The sequence below is a fragment of the Pantherophis guttatus genome, chromosome 6, assembly GCF_059756535.1.
Source record: "Pantherophis guttatus breed Tessera chromosome 6, ASM5975653v1, whole genome shotgun sequence".
NCBI lineage: Eukaryota > Metazoa > Chordata > Lepidosauria > Squamata > Colubridae > Pantherophis > Pantherophis guttatus.
Window position 1 is genome coordinate 102,320,652 of NC_142068.1, and position 25,545 is coordinate 102,346,196.

Consider the following 25,545-nt stretch of genomic DNA (forward strand, 5'->3'; position numbering starts at 1 on the left):
CTGAGCCAGAGAGACAAGACGTAGAGGCTGCAAATAGGCTTGGGTTTTGTTGATTTTTTTTTTAAAATATAAATGGAAATAAAAAAGCTTGAGCGTTTGACTTGGATTCTGGACTGTTAGGCCTTGATGGCATCAACTGGGTGGCTTCCTTTGTTTTCATTCCACCATTATTTTCCTTCCACACCTATGGTTCTATTTCTTTGTGGGTTACAATATTGGATTACATATGTTTTTGCTATTCAAGATGAGAATATTGTGGAGGTAAGGTAACATGATATTTATTGCTAAACAGCAGAAAGCTGCAACATTTATGATTTGTGTGTGAGAAGTACAGGTTTATTTGGGCTACCTTAAGAAATCCTTTCATCCTAATATCTATCTATCTATCTATCTATCTATCTATCTATCTATCTATCTATCTATCTATCTATCTCCATCCATACCTACCTACCTACCTACCTACCTACCATATCTATCTATCTATCTATCTATCTATCTATCTATCTATCTATCTATCTATCTGTATTATCCTATATCTATATATTTTTATCCTATATATCTATATACTTTTTATCCTAATATCTATATATCTATATATCTTTTATCCAATAATATTTGTATATTATCCTAATATTTTCAAACCTAATGCATTTTTGTTGGTGAGAATGGAAGCAAGGAGAAACTCAGAATATTAATGTTTTAATGGAAATAATTACTTGCAATTTGGGGAATATGGAAGAAGTCATGATTCAGAAATGCTTGACAGAGAAAAGAAGGGTCTCTCCAACCAGGAAATAATGAAATTCATGATAGTTGTCAGCCAGATGGAAACTATAAATACAGTATAAAAGTAATAGGTGAAGATGAGATGGAATCAGTTAGAGTCTTGATGACTCATTTTAAGCATGTCTCTAAGATTTGGCATCAATCCCTACTGAATTTCAAAAGATGACATCTCTGATGCCTTAGAAATCAACCCAGAGTTAATTATTATACAGCTGACATCCAATAAGATTCCTTCCAATAATAGGAAACCCTTGCAAGTTGTCTTATAGTTCATGATTCTAGATGGAAAATTCACATTCTGATTGACAGAGATGAAAATGAGGAAATTGTGGTTTTAATAGCTCATGCATTAAAGGTGAAAGGGCCAGTCTGGTCCCCGGCATCTTATTCAATGTGAAACGTCAGAGAGATTCAAACTGATGAGAGTAGAGATGCAAGCTTCTCATGTTCCACTTCCCCATCATTCTTTCAGAACCAGTGACTGATGTTAACCTAACCATCTCTCTGTTTCTTAAGTACATAATGAGAACAATAATCAGTGAGAACAATTAACCAGTGGAACGGCTTGCCTTCGAAAGGTATGGGTGCTCCATCACTGGAGGTTCTTAAGAAGAGCCTTGATAGCCATTTGTCTGGGTCTCTTGCTTAAGCTAGGGGTTGGACTAGAAGACCTCCAATGTCCCTTCCAACTCTATTGTTCTATGTTCTACAATGCTTCAAGAAACATCATAGAACCAATACTAGGAACTATGATAAGAGAAAATTAGAATCTCCTATTTCTTTCCATAGATCTGAGGGTATATCCCTAATAGCAATACAACTCATGACAAACCAATCTTATTTCATTCTCTAACATAGTGACTAAATTAGTAGACCAGCGAAATACTATGGACATAATATTCTTAGACTTCAGGAAGGCATTTGACAAAGTAGACCACAGCCTACTTCTTGGTAAGCTAGAAAAAAAGTAGGATAGATAGCTTCACCACCAGATGGATTTGCAACTGGCTGGCATCTCCAAATACAGAAATTATTTTGAAGTCTAGAGTGACAAATGGTGTAATTTCCATCTCTGCTCAACCCTCCTAGCTGAGTCTTTTTAAAGTAAAAGTTGATGGTCCGTGGGAATAATATCTATTATATTAAAATGTGTTTTTCCTCCATTCTGTTTCTTCCTTCTCTAGATACAACAACCTATTCCATTGAACAATCTGAGCACTTTAAGCCATGCAAGGATAAGGATCTTGCATACTGTCTTCATGATGGCGAATGCTTTGTCATTGAAACCCTAACAGGATCTCACAAGCACTGCAGGTAAGACATTTTTTTATTTATATAAAAGGTTGATCATTGTTGTGTTTTTTAAATCATGGCAACATTCAGATGCACACCCATGCCCAGATTAAAACAAGCACAATAAATATACCTGGTTTAAAATATTACTTTAAAAAAAACAGCAAGAAGGAAATTGGATTAGATTTCATGTCTAGAGCTCGTGACAATTGGTCGGTAAAGATTACTGATGGTATCTGTGAACACCCCCTATCAATGAATAATGAGGATGGGAATGGTGATTCTCATTAAACTGATTTCCCCCAAACTCAAGATAATTTGTTGTTGGAAAATAGAAGCTGATTAGAAGGTACGCATTAGAGGTGGAAGTTGTTTTCAGTATTTTATTACTAGGTGATTTTTTTTTTTTTACTTCCCTTTATATGTGGAGGTGGGAAAAAAAAGAATATTGATGAAGGGCCCTCAGATGTTCAATAAAAGTTTGCCGAACTACTGCGTAATTGAATTAATGTTTGAGAACATCATTGCGTTTAGGATTGAGGGACTTAAGGATCGGGACCATCCGTGGTGCATGCTGTCCTGTAGAAGGAAGGTTTGCATCAAGAATGCTGACCAAGGATATAACATCTAATTAACATTTCGTATTACCAAATGGGGGTTTCCTATGCCAAAGGGATGCTTATTATTTTATCATTTGGGGAGAATTTGGATTCAGAAAAATCACAAGTTTTAGTCTGTGAGTTATTAGATGTTCAGGGGTTGTTATACAAAATGCTTTGCTTATTGTTATAGCAACTTTCACATATGTATAAGTTTTATTCATAAATGGGTTTATGCTTAAATTTCTGAATGTAACCGAAATACAGTAAATCTAGAATGAAAAGAATAGTCACATCAGCTTCTTCAGATTACTGGCTCCATCCAATCTCAGGAATATTTATTTTTCTGCCCATGTTATGTTTTATTAGATTTCTTTTCTCATCTGAAAGTTGGCAAAGTTATCCCCAGTTAGGATTTTTTTTTTTTTTGAGTTCTTCCTTTGAAGTGATTGCGTTCTGCCGTTATTTAATAGTATTCAACTATAATGCCCAGGCCTGTTTTTTAATGCATGGATTCTATAGTTGTGAGCCTTTACAAGGCTCTCAATTTATGATTTTGAATTTGGTGACTAATTTCACAGCAGCCTCCCAGGAACCTCAGAAGTAAGTAACTCAAAAGGGACGAATGTCCTTTGGGCTCTTGACTAAATGACCTCAAAAATGGCTCGCTTTAAGTCCGAATTAAGCCCAGTGCCCAGATTCATCTTGGCCTATACCAATCGAGTGATTTGGCAATAAATCTTCAATAACCTCTTTGGAAATTCCCTACCTGAGGCTGTTTGGTTTGGTTGCTTCAGCGGGCAATGAGCTAGATCTCAGTTGCCGTATTTATCACTGTGTTTGCACTGAATTGCTTTCATCCTCTTGCATAAAAGGGAAAATGAATCTGTCTAAATGTGGATGCTAAAAGTCAAAGATAGACAGATGACACACTGTTGATTGGCTCTGTCCCTGAAACAAACGTAGTATGGCTATTAATAGCCATTGCAGAGTGTGGCCCTAATTTTATTCATTTGTTTATCAATTTGCTTGTTTATTAAATTTCTCCCATGCCCATCTCACTTAAGGGACTCTGAGCGATTGGTAATAGATACTTGCTTAGGGTATTTGAATCAGGGGTGGGTTCTAAAATTTTTTACTACCGGTTCTGTGGGCATGGCTTATTTTGTGGGCATGGCTTGATGGTCATGTGACAATTCTTTAGGATTTAGCAGAGGTACCGGTCTACCAGGCTTTTAACTGCTTGCAGAGCTGTACCGGTCTACCCATTTGTTCTTGGAGCGTTCCGGTCTGCTCATTTGTTTTTGGAGGCACCGGTCTACCCATTTGTTTTTCGAGCGCACTAGTCTACCACCACACTGCCTTTTAACACTGATCAGCTGTAGGGCGGCCCTTTGAAGCCCCACGGCAAGAGTTTAAACAGTTTTTTTCCTTCTAGCCGATCAGCTGGGACTCGGGAGGCAGCGAATAGATTGGGGGCGGGGCCAAATAAAAGGTAAGAATAACGGGGGGGGGGGCAGTTCCCGAACAAAGAGAACCGGTTCGGTGATGTCATATCATCACCGCACCGGCTCAGCCGAACCTGACCAAACTGGGAGGAACTCACCACTGATTTGAATGATTGATTTACTCATTCTGCCTAAGTCAAGTCTTCTCAAACTATATTCCTTTCTCTTCAATTGGCCTGTATCTGTTAGATCAGTGTATTCTCAGCTTTGTGAACTTTAAGAGGTGTAGACTTCAAACTCCCAGTCTACACCTCTTAAAAGTTAACAAGACTAAGAATACTGCCAACTCTGAAGCGAAATTGGCTGAAGCCATCTTGTGCTACCTCATAGTTGCCACGAAGCCAGAAAGGGGGAAGGGAGGGAGGGAAGTAGATAGCCAGGCTCCAGTCAAAACAAAACGCTTTCTTGTGGGAACCAAGGTCATTGAAACAGGTGGCCATTGAAAGTGGAGAAGAGCCTGCCTTCCATCTTTATTGGACAATGTGACCGGTGACACCTGGGAGGGGGGAGTTTGATTCTTTTAATTAGGTGAAAACCGCAGGAACTGTCAGAGTTGGTTTTCATTGGCTGTGCCAATATGATGTATCCAATAAACATATGCTTTGAGGAATCTACCTGCCTAGGAGTTATGCTTTCAATAGGTGCATTGCTCGGAATGCTGACAAATACACTGTGTTAGGCGATGTGAATTTTTCTTAATTTATGGCCCAACTTCCTATGACAAGTCATTTCAAAACACACTTCTGAATTCTAGAGCCGTGTTTAAATATTTGGAGTAAAACAGGGCTTCTGAGCCGACAAACACTCCCCGTTTACATTCAGTAGCACTCCAAAAATATTTGCCAGTCCTCAAATCCATCAATCTTTGAATAGTCATTGTCTGCGTACTGAGTTGCTTTTCTTTTTCCTTTCAATCACATACGCTTCACGGATCACTCACTGCTTCCCCTATTTACTTTTTCTTCTTATGACACCCTTATTAAAGTAATTACTCTCAATCAATCCAGTTTGTAGATTTATGACAATAACTTGCTGAAGCTATCTTAAAACTTTCTAGATGAATAGGGAAATTCTTCTGCTAGCAATCAGGTGGCTGTTTCTGAGCAATGGTGTCTGTGTGAGAGTATTTTTTTTTAATTTGATTTATATGCCGCCCTTCTCCGGAGACTCAGGGCAGCTTACAATGCGTTAAGCAATAGCCTTCATCCTTTTGTATATTTATACAAAGTCAGCTTATTGCCCCCACAAACTGGGTCCTCATTTCACCTACCTTAGAAAGGATGGAAGGCTGAGTCAACCTTGAGCCTTGGCGAGATTCAAACCAGCAGTAATTGCAGGCAGCTGTGTTAATAATAGGGTGCTTAGACCACTGTACTATCAAGGCTCTGTACTATCAAGGCTCTTTTGTGTGGTAAAACAAACAAAAGAGAAAGCAATCCCCGTAGCGGTAGAATTCCTTTGTGTGTAGGTATAATTGAAGTCTGTCAATCAATTTCTAAGGCCAGGGATCTTAGGGAACAGGACCCCCAGAATGGGCCATACAAAGGAGATGAATTGGAATGCCAGTAGAGTTTCTTTTTATCGGCAAGGTCTCATTCTGGTCTAAAAAGCTAAATGACCAAACTGATTTCAGCTGAATTGATCTCTCTGGTTGTTTTATTGGGGGGTGGGGGTGGCGGCGGCACAATGGCTCAGCGGTTAAAGAAGCTGACAGCCTGGGTTTGAGACCCGAGTCTGCACAATGGAGTGGGGTCCCATTATTTGTCCCATCTCCTACCCACCGAGCAGTTCAAAAGCATGCAAATGTGAGTAGATAGATAGGTACCACTTTGGTGGGAAAGTAACAGCGTTCCATGCCCCTCAGTGTATAGTCATGCTAGTCATGTGACCACAGAAATGTCTTCAGACAATGCTGGCTTCCCTGGTTAAGAAACGGAGATGAGCACTTCTCCCTAGAGTCGGGCACAACTGGACAGGGGAAACCTTTACCTTTAGTTGATTTATGTCAAAAAGAATTTTAGTTGTTAGGATTTGAATCCCAAAATGCTTGGAATATTTGTAGGTCAGTATAGATGTACAAAGTAGGATGGACTATCAGAAGGTCAACTAACTGAAAATCATGGCCTCCTTCCACCGGACAAGGTGGACTGAGAAGGAAGCAGACAGATTTCCTTGAGTCTGTGAATTTATAGAGGATCAACAGATTGGGGAAAATTTGATGGAGCCCATCAAAAGAAGGATTTCAGAAATGATACAGCACTTGGAATAATGAATATGAAGGGCATTTTAGGATGTGCTTTAAAACTGTAGAGATGAATGGCCTTCAAAGAGTATTTTGCCTCCAAAGGATCTCAGTTTCTGCCGACATTTCTCTTAAGGACAGTTGTGGGAGTCAGGTTGATGGCCCAGCTGAGAGTGATACACACTAAGATTGTAACAAGCTTTTCTTGCTAGATTCATTCCAAGGTGATTTGCTCAAATCCACCTTTAAATTGAATTTTCAGTATAAAAGCAATTGAATCCAGAAGCTTCTACCCTTCCAAGCCCAACTGGAATTGATGTCTGGGATCCAGTTCAGTGTTTCTGAATTGAATTGGCAATGAGAAGGACTTTTGTGGAAGCTTGTTACTGGATCAAGTTGATGGTTCAAATAGACAAGAATTCAACCTGACCAAACTCATCAAATGGATGAATGTGAATCTCAGGTAATTTTCAAACCCATAATTATCGGACACGTTGAGATCTCAGATGCAGAGGGAGGTGTCCTCAGAGATAGGATTGGCAGGATCTGGAATAGATCTTCAGTGGATATACAGTTGACAGGAATTTCAAGAGAAGTCTTTTTTTTTTTTACCACTGGAGACACTCCTGTCAACCCTCGAAGACCATTCATGGGTCAGGCCACCTGGTTTGCAACTGAATATTCAGAAGTTTAGGCGGAGATTTCTAGCAGGTTTCACCTAGTTTAACTAGGTCATGAAACATTATGGTGTTCTGAACACCTGAATAAAGCTAGTACGTCAGAGACAAGGGAATATTTGTGATAGAAACTTGCATTTAAAAAGATCTGCGAATAATAAACCTAACTTATGCCATAATTATATATTTGGGTGAAGAAATACAGGTAGTTCTAGACTTACAACAGTTCATTTAGTGACAGTTCAAAGTTACAACAGCATTGAAAAAAGTGACTTACGACATTTTTCACAGTTACAACCATTGTAGCATCCCCCTGGTCACGTGATCAAAGTTTGGACGCTTGGCAACTGGCTCATATTTATGACGGTTGCCGAGTCCTAGGGATGATGTTGTCAGACCTGGAAGCCATCTTTCTACCTTTGTGCCTTCAGACTTCAGGCCTGCCACAAATCCTACTGTGGGGAATTGGGAGGGGGGATTGTACGGAGTGAAGAAGATACATAGTCAAAATAAAATTATTTATAGAAAGTCAAGGCCATGGATGGGGCCCTGCGGCTGTGGTGAGAAGAAGGAGGAGGTATCTTTTGTTCCGGAGGGTACCTGATTGGATGTGTGGTGGACATGTGGATGAGGGGCAAGGCCTTGAACTTTCTTTTGGGTGTGGAAAACCCGGAATCTTTCAGATTTGGGTTTTCACAGATGTGCCAATATGACATCTCTAATAAAAGTTAGCTTTGAGGAGATTCAATCCTTGGAGTTTGATTCCATTGGGAGGAGGGGGGGTTACTTGGAACCCTGACACATGTGATCTCCTTTTGTGACCTTGTGACAAGCAAACTCAATGGAAAGCCAGATTCGCTTAACAATCGTGTTACTCACTTAACAACTGCAATGGTCCACTTAACAAATGAAGGCAAGAAAGGTTGTAAAATAGAGAGAAATTCACTTAACAACTTCTTGCTTAACAACAGAAATTTTGAGCTCAATTGTGGTCATCCATTGATCTGTGCTACCCATACAGATCTGACAGGAGTTTAAAGAAAGGATAATAAAATTATCCTTATTATAGAATACCAACCATTTTTTCCAATGCAAATAAATGATTGTAAGAGGAGTCTCTAATGGAATTTTAAATGTTTTTAAAGCTATACAGGTATTTTAAAAGTTGATGTCTAGTAGTTTTCAGCTTCTTTGAAAAGAGGAGTAAATTCACACAGATCCTTTCAACCGTTTTCATCAAAGAGAGAAATGCAGGTAGGTGGTGCTGTATGGGTAGGAAATGATTAAATAAAAATGAATAATGTTATTGTGTATTTGGTCAGTAAATATGATCTATTAGCAAGTACTTGACACAGCTTATATTATTAATACAAGTATGGATTCTATTGACTAACTGCCAGCAAGGATAAATATCAACTATGAATTGCCTTTTATTTGCTGTATTTTCAAGGCTTTTACGCTTCAGTTTCCCCTCAAACTTCTAGTCTGTTCACATGGAGATTCTTTAAATGGTGGACATAGTTAAATATTGGTTATCAGTTGGCACAAACATAATACTATTGTTGCTAACATAGTCCTGGATTAGGTTCTTGCAATTATGGTTAGTGCTACACCATAGTGAAGTTGAGTTGTATTTAATTAAAAAATATGGCAAGAAGTTCATAGAATCATAAAGCTGGAAGGGACTTGGAGGTCTTCTCGTCTTTACCCTGATCAAGGCAGGAATCCTTATAGCAAATGGTGCTATAAGCACATTGAACCAATGGCTGTCCAATCTTTTCTTGATTAGGGAAGATATTACGGATTACAGATTCACAGAGTTGGAAGGGACCTTGTAGGTCATCTAATCTGACCCCCTGCCCAAACAGGAGACCCTACACCATTTCTGACAAATGGCAGTCCAATCTCTTCTTGAAAGTCTCAAGTAATGAAGCTCCCACAACTTCTGAAGGCAACTTCTGTTCCATTGGTTGATTGTTCTCACTGTCAGGAAATTTCTCCTCCTTTCCAGGTTAAATCTCTCCTTGTTCAGTTTCCATCCATTATTCCTTGTCTGGCCTTCAGGTGCTTTGGAAAATAGCTTGACCCCCTCCTCTCTGTGGCAGCCCCTCAAATATTGGAAGACTGCTCTCATGTCTCCCCTGGTCCTTCTCTTCACTAGACTAGCCATGCCCAGTTCCTGTAACTGTTCTTCATATGTTTTAGCCTCCAGTCCCCTCATCATCCTGGTTGCTCTTTTTTGCACTTTTTCTAGAGTCTCAACATCTTTTTTTTAAATTTGATTTATATGCCACCCTTCTCCAGAGACTCAGGGCGGCTTACAATGTGCTAAGCAATAGCCTTCATACTTTTGTATATTTTATACAAAGTCGGCTTATTGCCCCCACAAACTGTGTCCTCAATTTACCTACCTTTTATAGTGTGGTGATCAAAACTGGATGCAGTACTCTAGGTGTGGTCTTACTAAGGCTTTATAGAGTGGTATTAGTACCTCACTTGATTTTGATTGTATCTCTCTGTTAATGCAATTTAGGATTGCATTGGCTTTTTTTGGCTGCCGCTGCACACTGTTAGCTCATATTTAGCTGGTTGTCCACTAGGACTCCAAAATCCTTTTCACAGTCACTGCTATTAAGCCTGGTTTCCCCCAGTTTATATATGTGCTTTTGGTTTTTCTTACCTAAGTTTACTTTTCTCTGCATTGAATTTCATTTTGTTAGATAAGGCCCAGTGTTCAAGTCTGTCAAGCTCCATCTGGAACTTGAGCCTATTTTTGAGATGTTAGCTATTCCTGCCAGCTTAGTATCATCTGCAAATTTGGTGAGTTCTCCTTCTATTCCCTCATCTAAGTCGTTTATGAAGATATTGAAGAGTCCTGGGCCTAAGACGGAACCTTGTGGCACCCCATTGCTTACTTCCCTCCATATGACCATGGAAGTTATGGAAGATGAGCTAATCAAGGGCCTGTACTTATAAAATGCTAAGCTATGTTAACCAGGGTTTATAGTTTAATAAGCAAAGATCTGAATGAGAAGTTCACATGGACATATAGACTTCCCAAAGCCACCAAACTTTCTAAACTGTAAGAAATTTTACTCTTATCTCATTCAAGGCCAAGATAGTGGTTGAGTATAATCAAACAAATCAAATTTTTTAAGCCAACACCAAACTCTGGGGTATTCAGCCAATTAATCTTTCTGGCTTATTTAGGCTCTTTAAACCAACATCATAGATTCATATGTCATGAATTGTGGCCCATGTGAACTAGCACATTGCCTGTTAACTACTTGAAACCCATGCATGATTTCCAAAGCAAATATTTTTTAAAGGTCTGAAATGGAAAACAATGCAAGTGTCAAGAATCAGCAAAAAAATAAAAGGGTTTAATAGAGATTTTACTGGAAGAGATTTGGCTGTTAGTTTGTGTTTATGTCAAAGGGAGGAACTAACGATGCACAGAACAATTGCGCCAATATAGCTAATATGAAGTTAAGTGAGATCTGAAATAACTTCAAGTGACATATTTTAAGAACCGTTCTCATTTAACACCTTGAGACAAGCTGAAATATCTCAGATAGCAGGCTTAACATTCCACCATTATCTGCTGCTTTGCACTATTATTTGTATAACAAGCATGCAGCACCGGCTGAAAGATGTGGTTGTTACAAGAATTATTTCAGGAAAGGAGAAGAGTTGTGTTAAGCAAACCTTCAAGAATGCTGACTTGGACTAAAGAAGCTTCATACTGTCCACCCATATTTATTTATGCTGATTTTTTAAAAAAGCAGAACTCTACTATGGGCTGCGATGAGTTGTTTAGTTCTATAAAACTGAATGTTCTACTTGATTACCCCCCTAAATTGCCATTTGGGTTCTTTGAAAAATCACTAAATCTTCCTAAGAAAACAAAATAGCCCAAATTACAATGAAGATTCTCAGTTGTTGTCTGGAGGTTGAGGCAACTGGACTTCTTTTCTTTTTTATGACCCACCTGAGAGAAGGATTTAGGAGCAACTACTCTTAATGACTCTCTGCCAGTCACCTAAGGAGCAGATTAAGTGAGAAATGAAATTACCTGGAGAACATGTATGAGATCCCCCTAACCAGACTGAAGAAGTTCATGGAGATTCTCAGCCATCCAGGTCCTGGTTGTCCCAAAGGTGCTTTTCCAAGAGGCAACTGGACTTTCTGGATTTTTCTCTGAAGCAAAACGTCTTCAAAGAAAGTCCAATTGCCTCTTGGAAAAGCACCTTCGGGACAGCCTGAAGAAGCTACTTGGATAAGCAGTAAAATGTTTAAAGCTAAAAAAATCCATTTGCCATGACTCAACTTCCTGAAAACAGCCCAAACACATTTTTGTGTTTGTGTTCCTTGTGATCTTGTAGCTTGATTTTCTCCCGCTCCTTTTGCCGTGGCTCCTGTTTGCGTGTTTGCTGATGTTTATATCGGCAATGAGCATCTTATCTTGCTGGCCGAGGCGAGTGGATGGAACCATCTTTATATCCATGAAAGTGGGGAAGTCACATCGTCACATGAGGACAAAATCAATCTGGCTGTTGTGGTTGCTGCCGGCATATGTAGCTTGGCTGACATAGGTTTATGTTGGTGATGACGATGAGGTCATTGGTTTTGGAAAATTCCTGGACTTGGTATCCACCATCATTTCATGAACTATAGCCATTATTACTATGACAATTGTAGCCCTCCAGGACATGTCTGTCATGACTGTTTTTAGGTTGCTGCAGAAAAGAAGCAAGTCTTGTTGGGGACATGTAACTACACAATCTTGTAGTTTCATTCAAAGTTGTTCTTTCTCATCTTTGTCACATCCAGTTATGGGATCATAAGCCAAAAATGGATAATCAATAGGCAGCAGGATCAATGATAGTTAATATGAGGTAGTTATGGTGTGCTGGACCTCGGTAACATGGCAGATCAGCACCTACTACGATAACCACAGCGTTGTGGTTGGACACACCATGGTAGATTAGTTCATATCCTTCATCCCTATCACAACATTTCCAATCTTCCAACACGTGTGCATGTGATATCCACCCTGCAGTAGCATTTTGGCAAGCTCACACAGCTGTGTCCAGTCAAAGTGACAATGTTCAGTATGGCGGTGCATAATTGAGATGCTTTTTTCTTTGGCTGGTTCCACCCGTGCCATTAGTTGCAATAAAAAATTATCGATTGCAGGAGGGCATTTGCCAGTGGTACCAACAAGGAAGAGTAGATCTCGCTGTGAATCACTTCCATATTGTTGCCAAGAAAACATTTTTATTTATTTATTTTAGAATTCTTTATTGGCCAAGTGTGATTGGACACACAAAGAATTTATCTCTGGTGCAAAAGCTCTCAGTGTACATACAAGCAATGAGGGATAAATAGTGATCATAATCATAAAATACAATCATCATAAATCATAAGATACAGTGATAGTCATAGGATACTAAACAAGCAAACAACATAAATTGTAATAGGACACTAAATAAAGGCAATCAACATAAATCATGAGATGTGCTGTTCCCTTCCCACCAAAGGGGGTCCCTATTTTTCTACTTGCATTTTTTACATGCTTTCGAACTGCTAGGTTAGCAGAAGCTGGGACAAGTCACGGGAGCTCATTCCATTACGCGGCACTAGGGATTCGAACCACTGAACTGCCGACCTTCTGATCAACAAGCTCAACATCTTAGCCACTGAACCACCATGTCCCTAAGATACGGAAATAAATGTTATAATTACATTCCAGATATGTATCAGAAAGCACGCAAATGGGACATGCCAGATGTTCAGATATAAAGCCAAATATTGGCCAAATGTTTAATGTATATGCAAATATTCTGAGGAATTTGGAGATTAATCTGGATAAATATTCTGAATAGTGCACATTTAACTGTTTTAAAGGAGGATCTGCTCCATGTAATTATTCCTTTTACAGAAACAATTAAACCATGTTCTCCCTCCCTCTATTTAAGCAAGACCAAAGAATGAAATCAAAACAGTGCTTGGCTTCTTTGCAAGTTCAACAAGCAACTTAAACTTGCATTTGTAAGTCAAGATGAAATATTAGCAGCAGATAGAACAAAGTGATTTAAATCTTCATTCGGTTTCCCAAGCATTCTGCTTAAGCTGCTTAACTTTGATTAGGAAATTAGATTCAAAAGAGTAATAATATATAGTAGCTTTGCCTTTGTTTTTCCAACTCTTTCTACATGCTTGAAAAAGGAGATGAAAAGTTATATAATCAGTTCCGATTTAATTTTCTGAATAATGTTTCCAAGGTCTAGAGATTTACCTTTTAAAACAACATACAATATTCAGTTTCATAAACTAAAAAAGAAAAATTTCCTTTGAATATTGACGAACATGTTCTGCATATCTTAAATGTCATTTGTTGTTTATATTTGCAGCTATTCTCACCTGCATATAAATAGTATAACATTATAAATCTTATTATACATTGAGATGGAAATGATGATGAGGTTCAGAAGGACTCTGCTTCAAATATTAAGACAAGACAGGCCATCAGAGGGCAACCAATTAGATTTGGTGGGGAATAAAATGCGTGTCAAGTATAAATGAACATAGGAATATATTTGCATACAATGTTTTTATTTTCATTGTTGAAGTGTAAAAATATACTTATATAAGGAAAACAATAGAATTTTCCTTGATGCTTCTGCACAGATTAGCATTTCAAAGACAAAGCTCAGTACCATCAATTTCTCAAGATTTCTATTCCGGTTAATTTCTCTTCTACTCCACAGGTAGATATTTCTGACTGTTACTGATGAGAAATTCATTCCCTTGGAATTTTTATCCAACGTTATGATGAATTGTACTTTGGAGAAGTTATAGCAGAGTCAGCACTGCAGGAGAGCTGAAATATATACTTCGCTGTGCAGCTCTCAGCCAACACACAAAAGTCATGCATTTTGAAAGGTATATCTTCAAGGGGAAATAAAAACTTCCTGTTGGCCTTCCATGAGAGCCTTAAAATCTGACTCTACCAAGTGGGACACTCCATGGTCAGTGGATTAATAGAATAGTCTACCTCTGCCCCACTATCTATTGCTCCGTCCTTAGCTATCTTTGTTAATTCTAATGGAAATATTTATGGTTTTATTTTTTAATATTTTATATTCCCATTTCTAGCTTGTTGCAAGTTGCCTAATGTTGCTTGGGGGAATGATGGGCAGCATATATATTTACTAAATAAAATAAAAGTGTAGGGAACAACACAATGGCTTATAGAAGATGGCTGAGAGACATATATTAGCATGTACTCATTATATTCGTTCATTTTTTGGTATAAGCAGAGAATGAGGTTGGAGAGCTTAATATCAACCCGTTCAAAACTCCTTTCTGTTCCTTATATCCTAGCATAGGCTCATAGGGTTGGAAGGGATCTCAGAAGTCTCCTAATCAAACCTCCTGGCCAGGGAAGAAGTTCTTATACCATGCCAGACAAACAGCCCTTCAATCTTTTCTTGAAAGCCTCCCATGATGGAGCACCCACAACTCCAGCAGGCAAGCTATTCCAATGATTAATTGTTCTCACTGTCAAAAAAAAAAAATCTTCTTCTAGATTAGATCTCTCTTTAATGATCTCCCAGCCATTACTTCTTGTCCTTCCCTCATCTGCTTTGAAGGATAAGCTAGCCCCCATCTCCTCTGGGACAGCCTCCCAAGTACTGGAAGATTGCAATCATATCACCCCTAGTTCTTCTCTGCATTAGACTTGACATACTTAGTTCCCTTATATAGTTTAACCTCCAGGACTCCTGTCATCTTTACTGCTCTTCTCTGAACTCTTTCTAGAATCTCAGCATCTTTCTTGTATTGTGGCAACCAGAACTGAATGCAGTATTCCAAGTTTGGCCTCAATAGTGCAGTATAAAGTGGTACCATCAGTATAAAATTTATAAAGCAGGGATGGCGAACCTTTTTGGCACTGAGTGCTGAAAAGGGAGCACCCAGACGCTTCCCACTTCCGTGTGGCACTCTCCCCTCCATGCTAGCGGCCGCCACTTCCCCCTGCTCCCTCTCCATTCCCGCTGCTGGGCGACCCCGTGTGAAGAAGGGGCCTAGCAGAGAGGGGAGAGGGTAAGGTTGCTTCTTCTGGGACGAGGGGACCCAGGAGGCATCTGGGTCTGGCTCACCCTCCCCAGGCCCCTGTCCATTTCCCCCCGACAGCCGGACAAAGCTAGACAAAAAGCCAGCCCTCGCCACTGCCGAGCTTCCCTGACAGCGGGCTTGGAAAGGGCAATGTGAGCTGCACTGCTGCCTGAGTCAAGCCGAGAGCTGAGAGAGTGCCAGTGAGCCAGTGGTGCTTCCCTCCAGCCTTTGCCCAAAGCCCCGCCCCGCCCCAGGAGGCTGAGGTTGGAATTCCTGTCCCCCTCCGACCCACGAATACCTTGGCAACGGGACAGTTTCTCTCCACCCCCCCTTTCCTGTTTTGTCTGCCAGATCGGCATAGGGGGATGAACTAGCTTCGCTGCCCATGGCAGCTAGGAATCTCAAAGCCGAGAATGAATGTTTGCGTTGTAGCCAGCCTGGGTGCTAGATCGGCTCCCTGAAAACTCCGTCTCTCAAGGAGCCCGGCCAAACTTTTGCGCCTCACTCTCTGAGGCGGAGGGTGAGGTGGAGCTCATAGGTGTCCAAGCTAAGTGCCTGAAAAATCCCAGCTGGCCAGCGAGGAGGCGGGGCATCCCAACACCAGCAGCTCTGCGGGAAAAGAAACGGGGGCTTTTTGCCGAGCCGATGCAGGGTCACATTGTGCTTCAGGAGGAGGACAGGATCCCATCTCCCCCATTGTGAAGTATGCAAGTGAAAAAGTTCACTCAATCAATTCAAACTTTGCAAGTTCTTTTTCTTTCTCCAGAAATTGGAATTGATTGAGTGAAACGAGATGGAAAAATGCGATTGGAGCTGGGCTGGGGCAACTGCACGTGTGCCCACAGAGAGGGCTCTGTGTGCCATGTCTGGCATGTGTGCCATAGGTTCGCCATCATGACCCTGTACCATTTCAGACAAATGGTTGTCCAATCTCTTCTTAAAAACTTCCAGTAATCACAACTTCTGGAGGCAAGTTGTTCCACTGGTTAATTCTTCTCGTTGTCAGGACATTTCTCCTTGATTCTAGGTTGCTTCTCACCTTGATAACTTTCCATCCATAGTTTCTTCTCCTGCCTTCGGGTGCTTTGGAGAATAGCTTGACTCCCTCTTCTTTGTGGCAACCCCTGAGATATTGGAATATTGCTATCATGTCTCCCCTAGTCCTTCTTTTCATCAACCTAGACATACCCAGTTCCTGCAACCGTTCTTCATATGCTTTATCCTCCAGTCCCCTAATTCTCTTTGTTGCTCTTCTCTGCACTCTTTCTAGAGTCTCAGCTTCAATTTCCTTGCTCTTTCCTTTCCTCTCCATCTCCTTCTTTCATGTCTTTTGTGATTTAGTGCTCATTCATTTTCTCTGTATATTCAAAACACTTCCAAACATTTTCCTGCTGCTCACTTCTTTTTATACTCAATCCACTTTCATTTAAGTCTTCAAAGTTTCATTTGAGTCTTGATATCTTTTGACTTTATTTATTTATTTATTATTTATTTATTTATTTTTGCGATTTATATGCTGCCATTCTCCCGAAGGACTCAGGGCGGCTTACAACAACAATCAATAATACAAATCACAAAATAGTAAAACAAGTTAAAAAACCCTTAAAACCATATTTAAAATTATTACAGTTTGTGCAACCCCTAGCAGATCAAGTTATTTGTGACTTTGTCACACAATTCTTAAGTGCCCATTCCCACTGCGTTCAATGTGCTTTGAATTTTCCCCTTATGTGTCCAACTCACTCTTCCGTAAGACATAAGTGGGCCAAAGCACTGACTTATGCATTCAAGGGTTGAAATGAAATTTGTATAAAATGTTCAAAAATGTACATAGGAAAATACACATAATCTTACATGCGATTACTTGTGTGTTATAATTTTATTATTTTCATTTGTTATTATTTTATTTTTAAAAAAGCTAAGATATTGGAAGCAACTTGAATTTATCAGATTCTCTTTATTTTTACTTAAAATCCCTACTTTACCCCTTGAACTGAACATGAGAAATATTTGTCAAATAGAATATAGAAAATGTATTATTCACAGTTCAATATTCTGTTGTCTCACATCTTCTTACAGCTCTCTCTTGTGAGATGAAAATTCATATCCCAAATTTTAGTAATCAGATTTATTTTCTTTTTTTAAGTCCTATTAGCATATTTTCTCCATCTTTAGGGAGAGATTTTAGACTTGCTAGGGAGAAATAACCAAATTATTGTGTGTTTATGAAATGTGATCTTTCCGGGCAGTGTGGAATTATTTCAATCCGTTTGTAGTATAGTTTCTGTCCCAATCAAGCTTTATAAGTGACCTGCTTTAGTCTGAAAGAGAAGTTTCAATCTATATAAGGTATAATTTGGATTCTGCCTGTTTTACAAATAAATATCATATTCCGTGCTTGGATGGAAGAAAGATCTTCCCCATTTTCTGTGCATAATGCTTGCTCAGAGATAAGAGAAAGCTCTGAAAAACAAGCCTGACTTTCTCTAGACGTTCTCTAGAAGTTTGCTATTGATATGTAATCAGTGTGAGATTGAAGGACTATCAGCCACCCAAACAGCACCAGCAGTTCTACTTTGAAAATGCACTTATTTATCAAATGCATACACAACAAAGAGGATCTTGCAGCCTAATTGATCCCACAAGTCTGAAGGTGTGTATTCCAGTGGTGGGTGGTCCCCGGTTCGGACCGGTTCGCAAGAACCGGTAGTAAAACCGGCGGGAGGCTCCGCCCACTGACCTGGATGTCATCATAGGCAATCTGTTCATCTGCGCGCACGCAGGCACGATGCGAAATGGTAGTAAAGGTAAGTAGAACCCAACCCTGGTGTATTCCCACCTGGCTATCACACAGATCTAAATATCTTGTTCAGGTTTTGTGGTCAAATAAGGTTGCAAATTGTATCCAAGTAAGGCAATACTAGAAAACCTTCTCAAGAGGAATATTAAATCCTCTTCTCACTAAGAGCCCTTTCTTATTTGGATGGATATTCATTTTATTGACTTCCATTTAATCCATCGCCATAGCAACTTCTGATTCAGCATCTCTACCTCCTCATTTATGCAGGATGGATACTACCTCGTTCTCCGTCGTGAAATGGTCTCACTCAATATTTTTATGCACAGAGAAAGCTGGGCTGCAAAAATTTGATGGTCACTAGATGGCATATGAAGAGTTAGAATTTTATAGGGTTTTTGCTTCTGCTGACATCTAGTGGTTGTTCAGAGTTTTGTACTCAGCCCTGCTAGCCTTAGTAAGAAGAAACTTCATCATGGAGCAAAGCACACACACGCTTCCTGGAAATGGTCACTAAAAAGAACTGGATTTCTGCAAAACAAATTGCTAGAAACTCCCTGACGGAGTTAATCTTTTCAGGAAGAAAGCTCTGGTGCTGTTATTTTGACTGGGATGCCATTAGCGTGGGATGTACAAGCATCTGTCTGTCAGGCTGTGTAATGATGCAGAATTATGCACCATTGCACTGCTGACTATGAATTTGTGAAGCAGTACACCTTGGGAAGAAATGAGGGAAAGAGAATATGTGAGTACATAGGGAAAAGGGGTTTTAAATGTTGCAGGATTCTAATATTGACCTATATTTTTAAAAGTGGTTTACATTTATGTTTGTTTGCTGCCCCCTGTCCCTCTCTCTGCACTTCCCATATACACACACAAAATGTACATGAGCTGCTTCTAGAATAAGATTCCCCCCTCCCCAATATTTAGTTTGTTTTCAAGCCACATCAATTTTACCTGTCTCCATTCCACCCTGCTTTTAGGTCAAGCATAGACACGCAAGGGTTGTTTCTAGGGACCCGTTCTCTTGATGTAAAGGTAAAGAAAAAAAGCTTTTTACCATTGACTTTGACTCCTGCTTATGACACGGAAGTGTTGGATCTATATGTAACTTCACAGTTCAGAAATGGTTTTCCATCACCCAATTTGGAGATTTATTTTGACTTGCCCATCTGGCCTGCAGCTCCGGAATTTCCTGGAGGTCTCCAATTTAAGTATTAGCTCATCTGACCCTACTTTAACCTTCTCACAACCTGTCAACATCATTCATCATCCAGATGGTTGAGCTGGTGCATCTTCTCACAAAACACATACTGACAGATAATGTGGTGGGTTTTTTTTAACAATATGAGAACTCCCTGGGTGTGGTGTAAACTTTCCATATGTTCAAATGTTCAAATCGAGTCTATCTGGGAGGAATGAATCACGTTCCTTTGTCAGAGTTCAACATGTTGAGCTCCCCAGGCCTTCCTCGTGGGTGTTCCGTTTACATGCAGCCAGATACGACATGCAAGAATTAAAAGCCGATTTCGTGTGCATTGTGAACAAGCAGCCCAGGGTTTTTCTAGGGACTGCAGGGGGCTGGGCTGGAGGAGGGAAGGAAGCGGCTCTTTCCTATCCTAAACAGGTGTTGGACTCAATTTTCATTGTGTCTAGTAGTTTATGTAATGAAGCAATTTTACTTCCCAGTGAGCATCTTCAGAGAATCTGCTTTTGCTAATGATTTCCCTTTGGACAACTTTGTTTACTAAACATTTTAATTTGTTGAATCCCTTCCTATTTTCGCATGCACTGAAGCTTACACAAACAGCCAAGTGTATGTTATGAACTGGCAGGGAAGGTAAAATTTGCCTGCTGGAGGTTTATTTTAAAGCTGCAGCGTTTTAACGGTGGAGCAGAATGCGTAGAAGTTTTAATTCCAGGTATAGCTCATTTAGACAGTTAAATTGACTTGTAATGCCCCTAAGACAGGAGGATTCAGAACCTTTTTTCTTTTTCTTTTTCTTTTGGTTACTTATTGCAAGTAGTCACCCAGATTAATAACCTCAGAAGAAGACCTTGGGGATTTAAATTTATGTGCATTTCTAAGAAAAGGATTTTTCAAAATGCCTGGAATATATAATGATTATAAGAAGGAAGATTTATCATTTGAGTCAAGAAAATTGTGGTAGTCCATAATCCCCAAGCCATGTCTCCCAATGAAAATCTGGGGTTTCTGTGAATGTTGCAAATTGGGGACATTCTTTGGTACATTTTTAAACTTTGTTTAGGCAACAGAAGGATGCTGATAAAAGGCCACAAGGTGTTTTGTATGACTCAGTTTGTGTGGTTGTGCTGAGTAAAATTGCAGAATCAGGTGCTTGTAGGCAATAAGAAATATGTTAGTATTACAAGGGGAAGTTTTCCCCTTGATTGGCAGAAAGGTTTCTCTCTCTTCTTCCAAGACATCATGGGCAATCTCATTTGAAATTTCTTTTAAATATTTTTTTTTTAAATTCACAAGATTAAAATTACAAAATCTAAAGAAAAAAATTAACAAGGATAAGACAAAACTAGGCAAAAGCATTAAAAATGTGAATTAAAACAAAACAAAACAAAATCTGGGAAACATTTGAAAAAAGGCTACTCTCCAACTTACAGGCTATATTTGGAAATATAACTAAAAATCTGATGGCTTCTTGGATGAGAAGCGAAACATCTTCAAGGAAAAATGAAGTCCAGCTGCCTTTCGGGGAAAAATACATCTTTGGGACAACCGTGACCTGGATAGCTGAGAATCTCCGTAGGCAAAAGTCTGATGGGTCAACAAGGGCTTTGAATGAAACCCAAAGACAAGATCCAAAAACAGGAAATAACAGTTGGACCTGATTTGCAACTTGATGAATTGGAATCTGCTCTGTTGCTGCCAGATGTGAAGGAAGTACTTCTTCCTTTGAAAAGTATAGATCTGTTAGAAAAGATTGAAAGGAATACGAATACAAGAAATTCCAAGATCATGGAATCAATGAAGGATGAGCTGGGCTTTGATTTAAAACTTTTGAATATAGTTTTGTGAATTTAGGGGGTATCCAAAATATCTTTAGAAAATATTTGAAAAAAACATGTGACACTTTATATTTCTTGAAAATGCTTCTAGTAATACTTTTATGAATCCTAGGAGTTAGCAACTATTTCACTATTAAGAAAAAGTTGTTTTCTAAATTTTTTCTCATGAGTGCAAAAATCACCAGATAGTTGATGAGAAAATTTGGATTGACGGATGGATACATAGCATTTTGCCCTGTCGTCTTCACTGAGAAGCTGCTTTATACACATGTCTATATACATACACTTTGGAGAAAATATATAAGCAAATGCAAAAGTGATAATGGAGAGAAAAGAATGAAGTAATATAATACAGACAAATAAACCAGGGATGTAAAATTATCACGAAGGCTATTGATTTCTAAAGTGCCATTAATTAGTTGTGAATTATTTGTACTGGGTCATGTTCAGTGAGTGTTGGCTTCACTAGGTAGACCAAACTCTACAGAAAGATGTGGAAATCTGGTTTCTTGAGATTCTGGCTGTGGAATTCTGGGAGTTGAAGTCCAGAAGTCTTAAACTTGGCCAAGGTTGGACTCCACTGCTATAATGGAAGAATCTGTTAAGTCGGATTTTTTTTTTTAATTTGATTTATATGCCGCCCTTCTCCGGAGACTCAGGGCGGCTTACAGTGCGTTAAGCAATAGCCTTCATACTTTTGTATATTTATACAAAGTCAGCTTATTGCCCCCACAACTGGGTCCTCAATTTACCTACCTTAGAAAGGATGGAAGGCTGAGTCAACCTTGAGCCTGGTGAGATTTGAATTTGCAGTAATTGCAGGCAGCAGATGTAAGTGGATGTTAATTAGTCTGCTGAGCCACCAGAGCTCCTGGGATTGTGCGGTACATAACCCTTCTTACCAGTGGTGAAATCCAAATTTTTTTACTACCGATTCTGTGGGCGTGGCTTGGTGGGCGGGTGTGGCTTGGTGGACGTGGCAGGGGAAGGATACTGAAAAATCTCCATTCCCATCCCACTCCAGGGGAAGGATACTTCAAAATCCCCATTCTCTCCCCACTCCTGGGAGAAGGATATTGCAAAATCTCCATTCCCACCCCACTCTGGGGCCAACCAGAGGTGATATTTGCCGGTTCTCCGAACTGCTCAAAATTTCCACTACTGGTTCTCCAGAACCTGACAGATCCTGCTGGATTTCACCCCTGCTTTTTACATTGCGGTGAATCAGGGATGCATTTCCTGAGCTACTTCCGAACACTATCTTATTCCCAGGACATGTCGATGTTTCACCCAAGTACTGTACTTCCTTTGCCTAGCTAATGGTTTGTGCCTATTTCTGCCAAAGTCCTCTCCCTTACTCTCTACTCAGACTTAGGATCACCACTGAATTTAACCTAAGGATGAGTATCAAAAATTATGGTCAACACAACCCCCACCCCCGAATGGAGGGGAATGCTGTAGTAAAGCCCAATCCATATTTCTAAAAGTCTATTCTGATTTTGGCAGGTGATGAATTTGAAATATAGATAAATCCAAATATTGGATTCTGTACCCATCCATGCTTCAGATTATCATCTAAGAGTAGCTTCTGGAGTTCTGATTCTTTTTTCTTCCACTTTTTTTAAATAAATACATCTGAATAAGCTTTTGTTCTCAGCATCTTTTCACAGCTTCAGCTTTATCTGAACTTCAGTTCTTCTTAGAGTCCCAAGCTTCCTGTCTGTATTTTGTATATGCTCTCGATTTATTTAGCTCCTCATTGTTCTCTCTCTCTTCTCCCCCTCAAAAAGTTCATGCCACAATTGTTTGTGATTTGTTTTTACTATTTCCTTTTTAAGATTTTTTTTAAAAAGGAACTTATGTTAACAATGCTTCAATATATTTTTGCTTTTTGCGGTCTATATATCTTGGGAGTCAAAAGCTGCTGGGTGGGAAAAGAGATGTTTGAAGGTTTAAGATGTAAAGATTAGAGAGGAGCAATCAAAAAAATATGTGTTTACATGGAATGTTTCTTAGACCTCCTGATTCCACCAGGCTGACTTAAAATACTGTAGTTTCTGTCATCCACGTTGGACACCAAAAGGTTTGTGACACTTCAAATCCTAAACACGAGAAAAGGGATCAATACTGATTCTAATCAGAATGAATGGTGCTATCTCAAAGTGCTCTCTGTCCCTCTCTCTCTCTCTCTCTTTTTTTTCTTTTTTCTTCAAGATCCACTTAAGTTCAGACAGGAATAGTCATTTCGCTCAGCTGTGGTGGTGGGCTGTGTGCAGAGAGCATGGGAGCAACAGTTTTGAACTTCCACACTGGGATGTTATTATGTAAATGAATTTCTGCAGAGTAGAAAATCCAGTGCTTATTTTCATTGTTTTTATACCCCCACTGTCCTTTGTTTGATGGCACCGTGTGTTTGGAAAACACTATTAAGCTTTACTGTTCAGTAAGTCAATTTCCATACTTCCACTGTTTTGGTATCATATGCCTGAAAACTACTCGAATCTCGAATTATGAAATCACCCCAAATTAAACTTGACTCAAAGGAGGCTTTACAAGCGGATGCAACAACGGCCATCACTGTAATTCTGAGTCGCTTCTAATTCTGCATGATATTCTCACCAGGCAACCAAAGGAACACTTTTTCCTAGCTAAACTCTTTCAGGGGCCCATCAACTAAAAGCTTATTTTGAGCAATGGCCCCTTTACTTCATAAATCACTCGTTGTGTTGCCATAGCATTCAGGCTAGGAGTGTTAAATCAGTTATTATTACCGAGTGGAGGAAGAATACATTACAGCTTTTCAGGCAGAACATGTATCAGTGAGATATTGATCTGCCCATGATAAAAAAAAAAAAAAGAAAAGAATTGTGCTGAATGGGTTTGGAAACAAAAAGGGGCATTATCTCTGTCCTGCAGTTTGTGTTAAAATAAGGCTCAATCTTAGAAAAAGACCTGAAGTTGCATCTCACTCTGTATCTCTGAGACCAGTGACCAGACACTGATTCAGAAGACAGTGCTCCCTAATCCTAATGGCCTCATCATTTCATTTTAACAATAATGGCACTTAGGGGATGGACTGAACAGAGTTGACATCCCTGGGCAGAAAGAGGTTTCAATCCATTGGTCCCAAAGGCAACTGGACTTCCTTGATCTTTTCTTTGAAAACATTTTGCTTCTCGCTGAAGAAGCTTCTTGGATGAGAAGTGAAACATTTTCAAAGAAAACACCAGGAAGGTCCAGTTGCCTTTTGGGAAAAAGGACCTTTTGGACAACCATGACCTGGAAGATGGGGAATCTCCATAGACATGTCAGGCAGAACAGAAACACTTGGAAAGGCCTGCTCATAAGGTGAACCTGCCTTGAACTCCAGCAAATTCCTGAACTGCATGATGCTTGTGAGGCCCTTGAGGCTCTCTGAAGCTTGGTAGTTTTCTTGCAGACATTTCGTTATCGTATTAGGTAACATCCTCAGGGCTTCATTCAATGCTGCAGGAGAGAGAAACAGGGGCAGAAGATGAAATCTGTGCAGTAGATCCAAACCTTGTAACTTATGCAGGTATATCCAGTAAAGTATAAGTTTGAGAGATGATGTCTTAAAATAGTCACCATTTTCTTGATATATATTCCATTTTCAACTTCAGGCCATGGGACGTTTGAAAAATCATGTCTATTATGTAAGAAAAAATCATCATCATCATCATCATCATCATCATCATCATCATCATTCTAGTCATTATCCTGGAGGATGAAGGCCTCTTCCATGTGTTTCCAACCCAGCCGGTCCTGAGCTTTTTTCTGCCAATTGGGCCCACCATACTTGCTGATGTCGTCCATCCATCTTGTTTTGGATCTCTTTCGTGGACACTTTTGATCAAGTGGGATCCGTTCTATGACTGCTTTAGTCCACCTGCCCTCAGTTGTTTTTGCTATGTGACCAGACCATTTCCATTTCCATTCTTGTACTCTCTTAATGGTATTATATACTTCTGTTTGTTCTCTAATCCATGTGCAGGTCTTTCTATCTTGTCTTGTGATGGTGAGTTTGTATCTTTCCATGGCTTCTTTTTGTCACTCGTAGCTTTTGTATCGATTGTGGGGTTAGTGTCCATGTTTCACCAGCAGATAGCAGACACTAAGGAGGAAGGAAAAGTAAGGAAAGGTAGATGATTAAGTTTGGAGTTTATAGATTCATCCAAATATTTACTCAAGAACCTTTAAGATGTGGCAACATTGTCCTGGGTAAAGCATAATTTGCAATTGCTTCTTCTTACATAAAGTCCTAGAATTGTCCATTTTAGGTCCTCTCAATATAGAAATCCAAATTAAGCATCATCAACAGATTGGGGTGGTTTCACTTTGAACAAATTCAGTGAAGGAAGCCCACGGCTCTTCTGGAGAACTGGTTTCACAGTCAAACTACTTTTTCTAACAAGTTCCATGTCAAACTGTTCTTAGTGTAGGACATCATTTTCTT

General features: G+C 39.6%; 1 protein-coding gene across 1 annotated transcript in view; it reads left to right on the forward strand.

Moving 5' to 3' along the window:
* NRG3 (neuregulin 3) overlaps positions 1–25,545 on the forward strand; it is a 567,176-nt gene that overhangs the window by 219,291 nt on the left and 322,340 nt on the right. Inside the window, exon 2 of the mRNA XM_034434743.2 lies at positions 1,971–2,100. Within this exon, the coding sequence (XP_034290634.1) occupies positions 1,971–2,100 (130 nt within the window). The remainder of the gene's footprint in view (positions 1–1,970; positions 2,101–25,545) is intronic.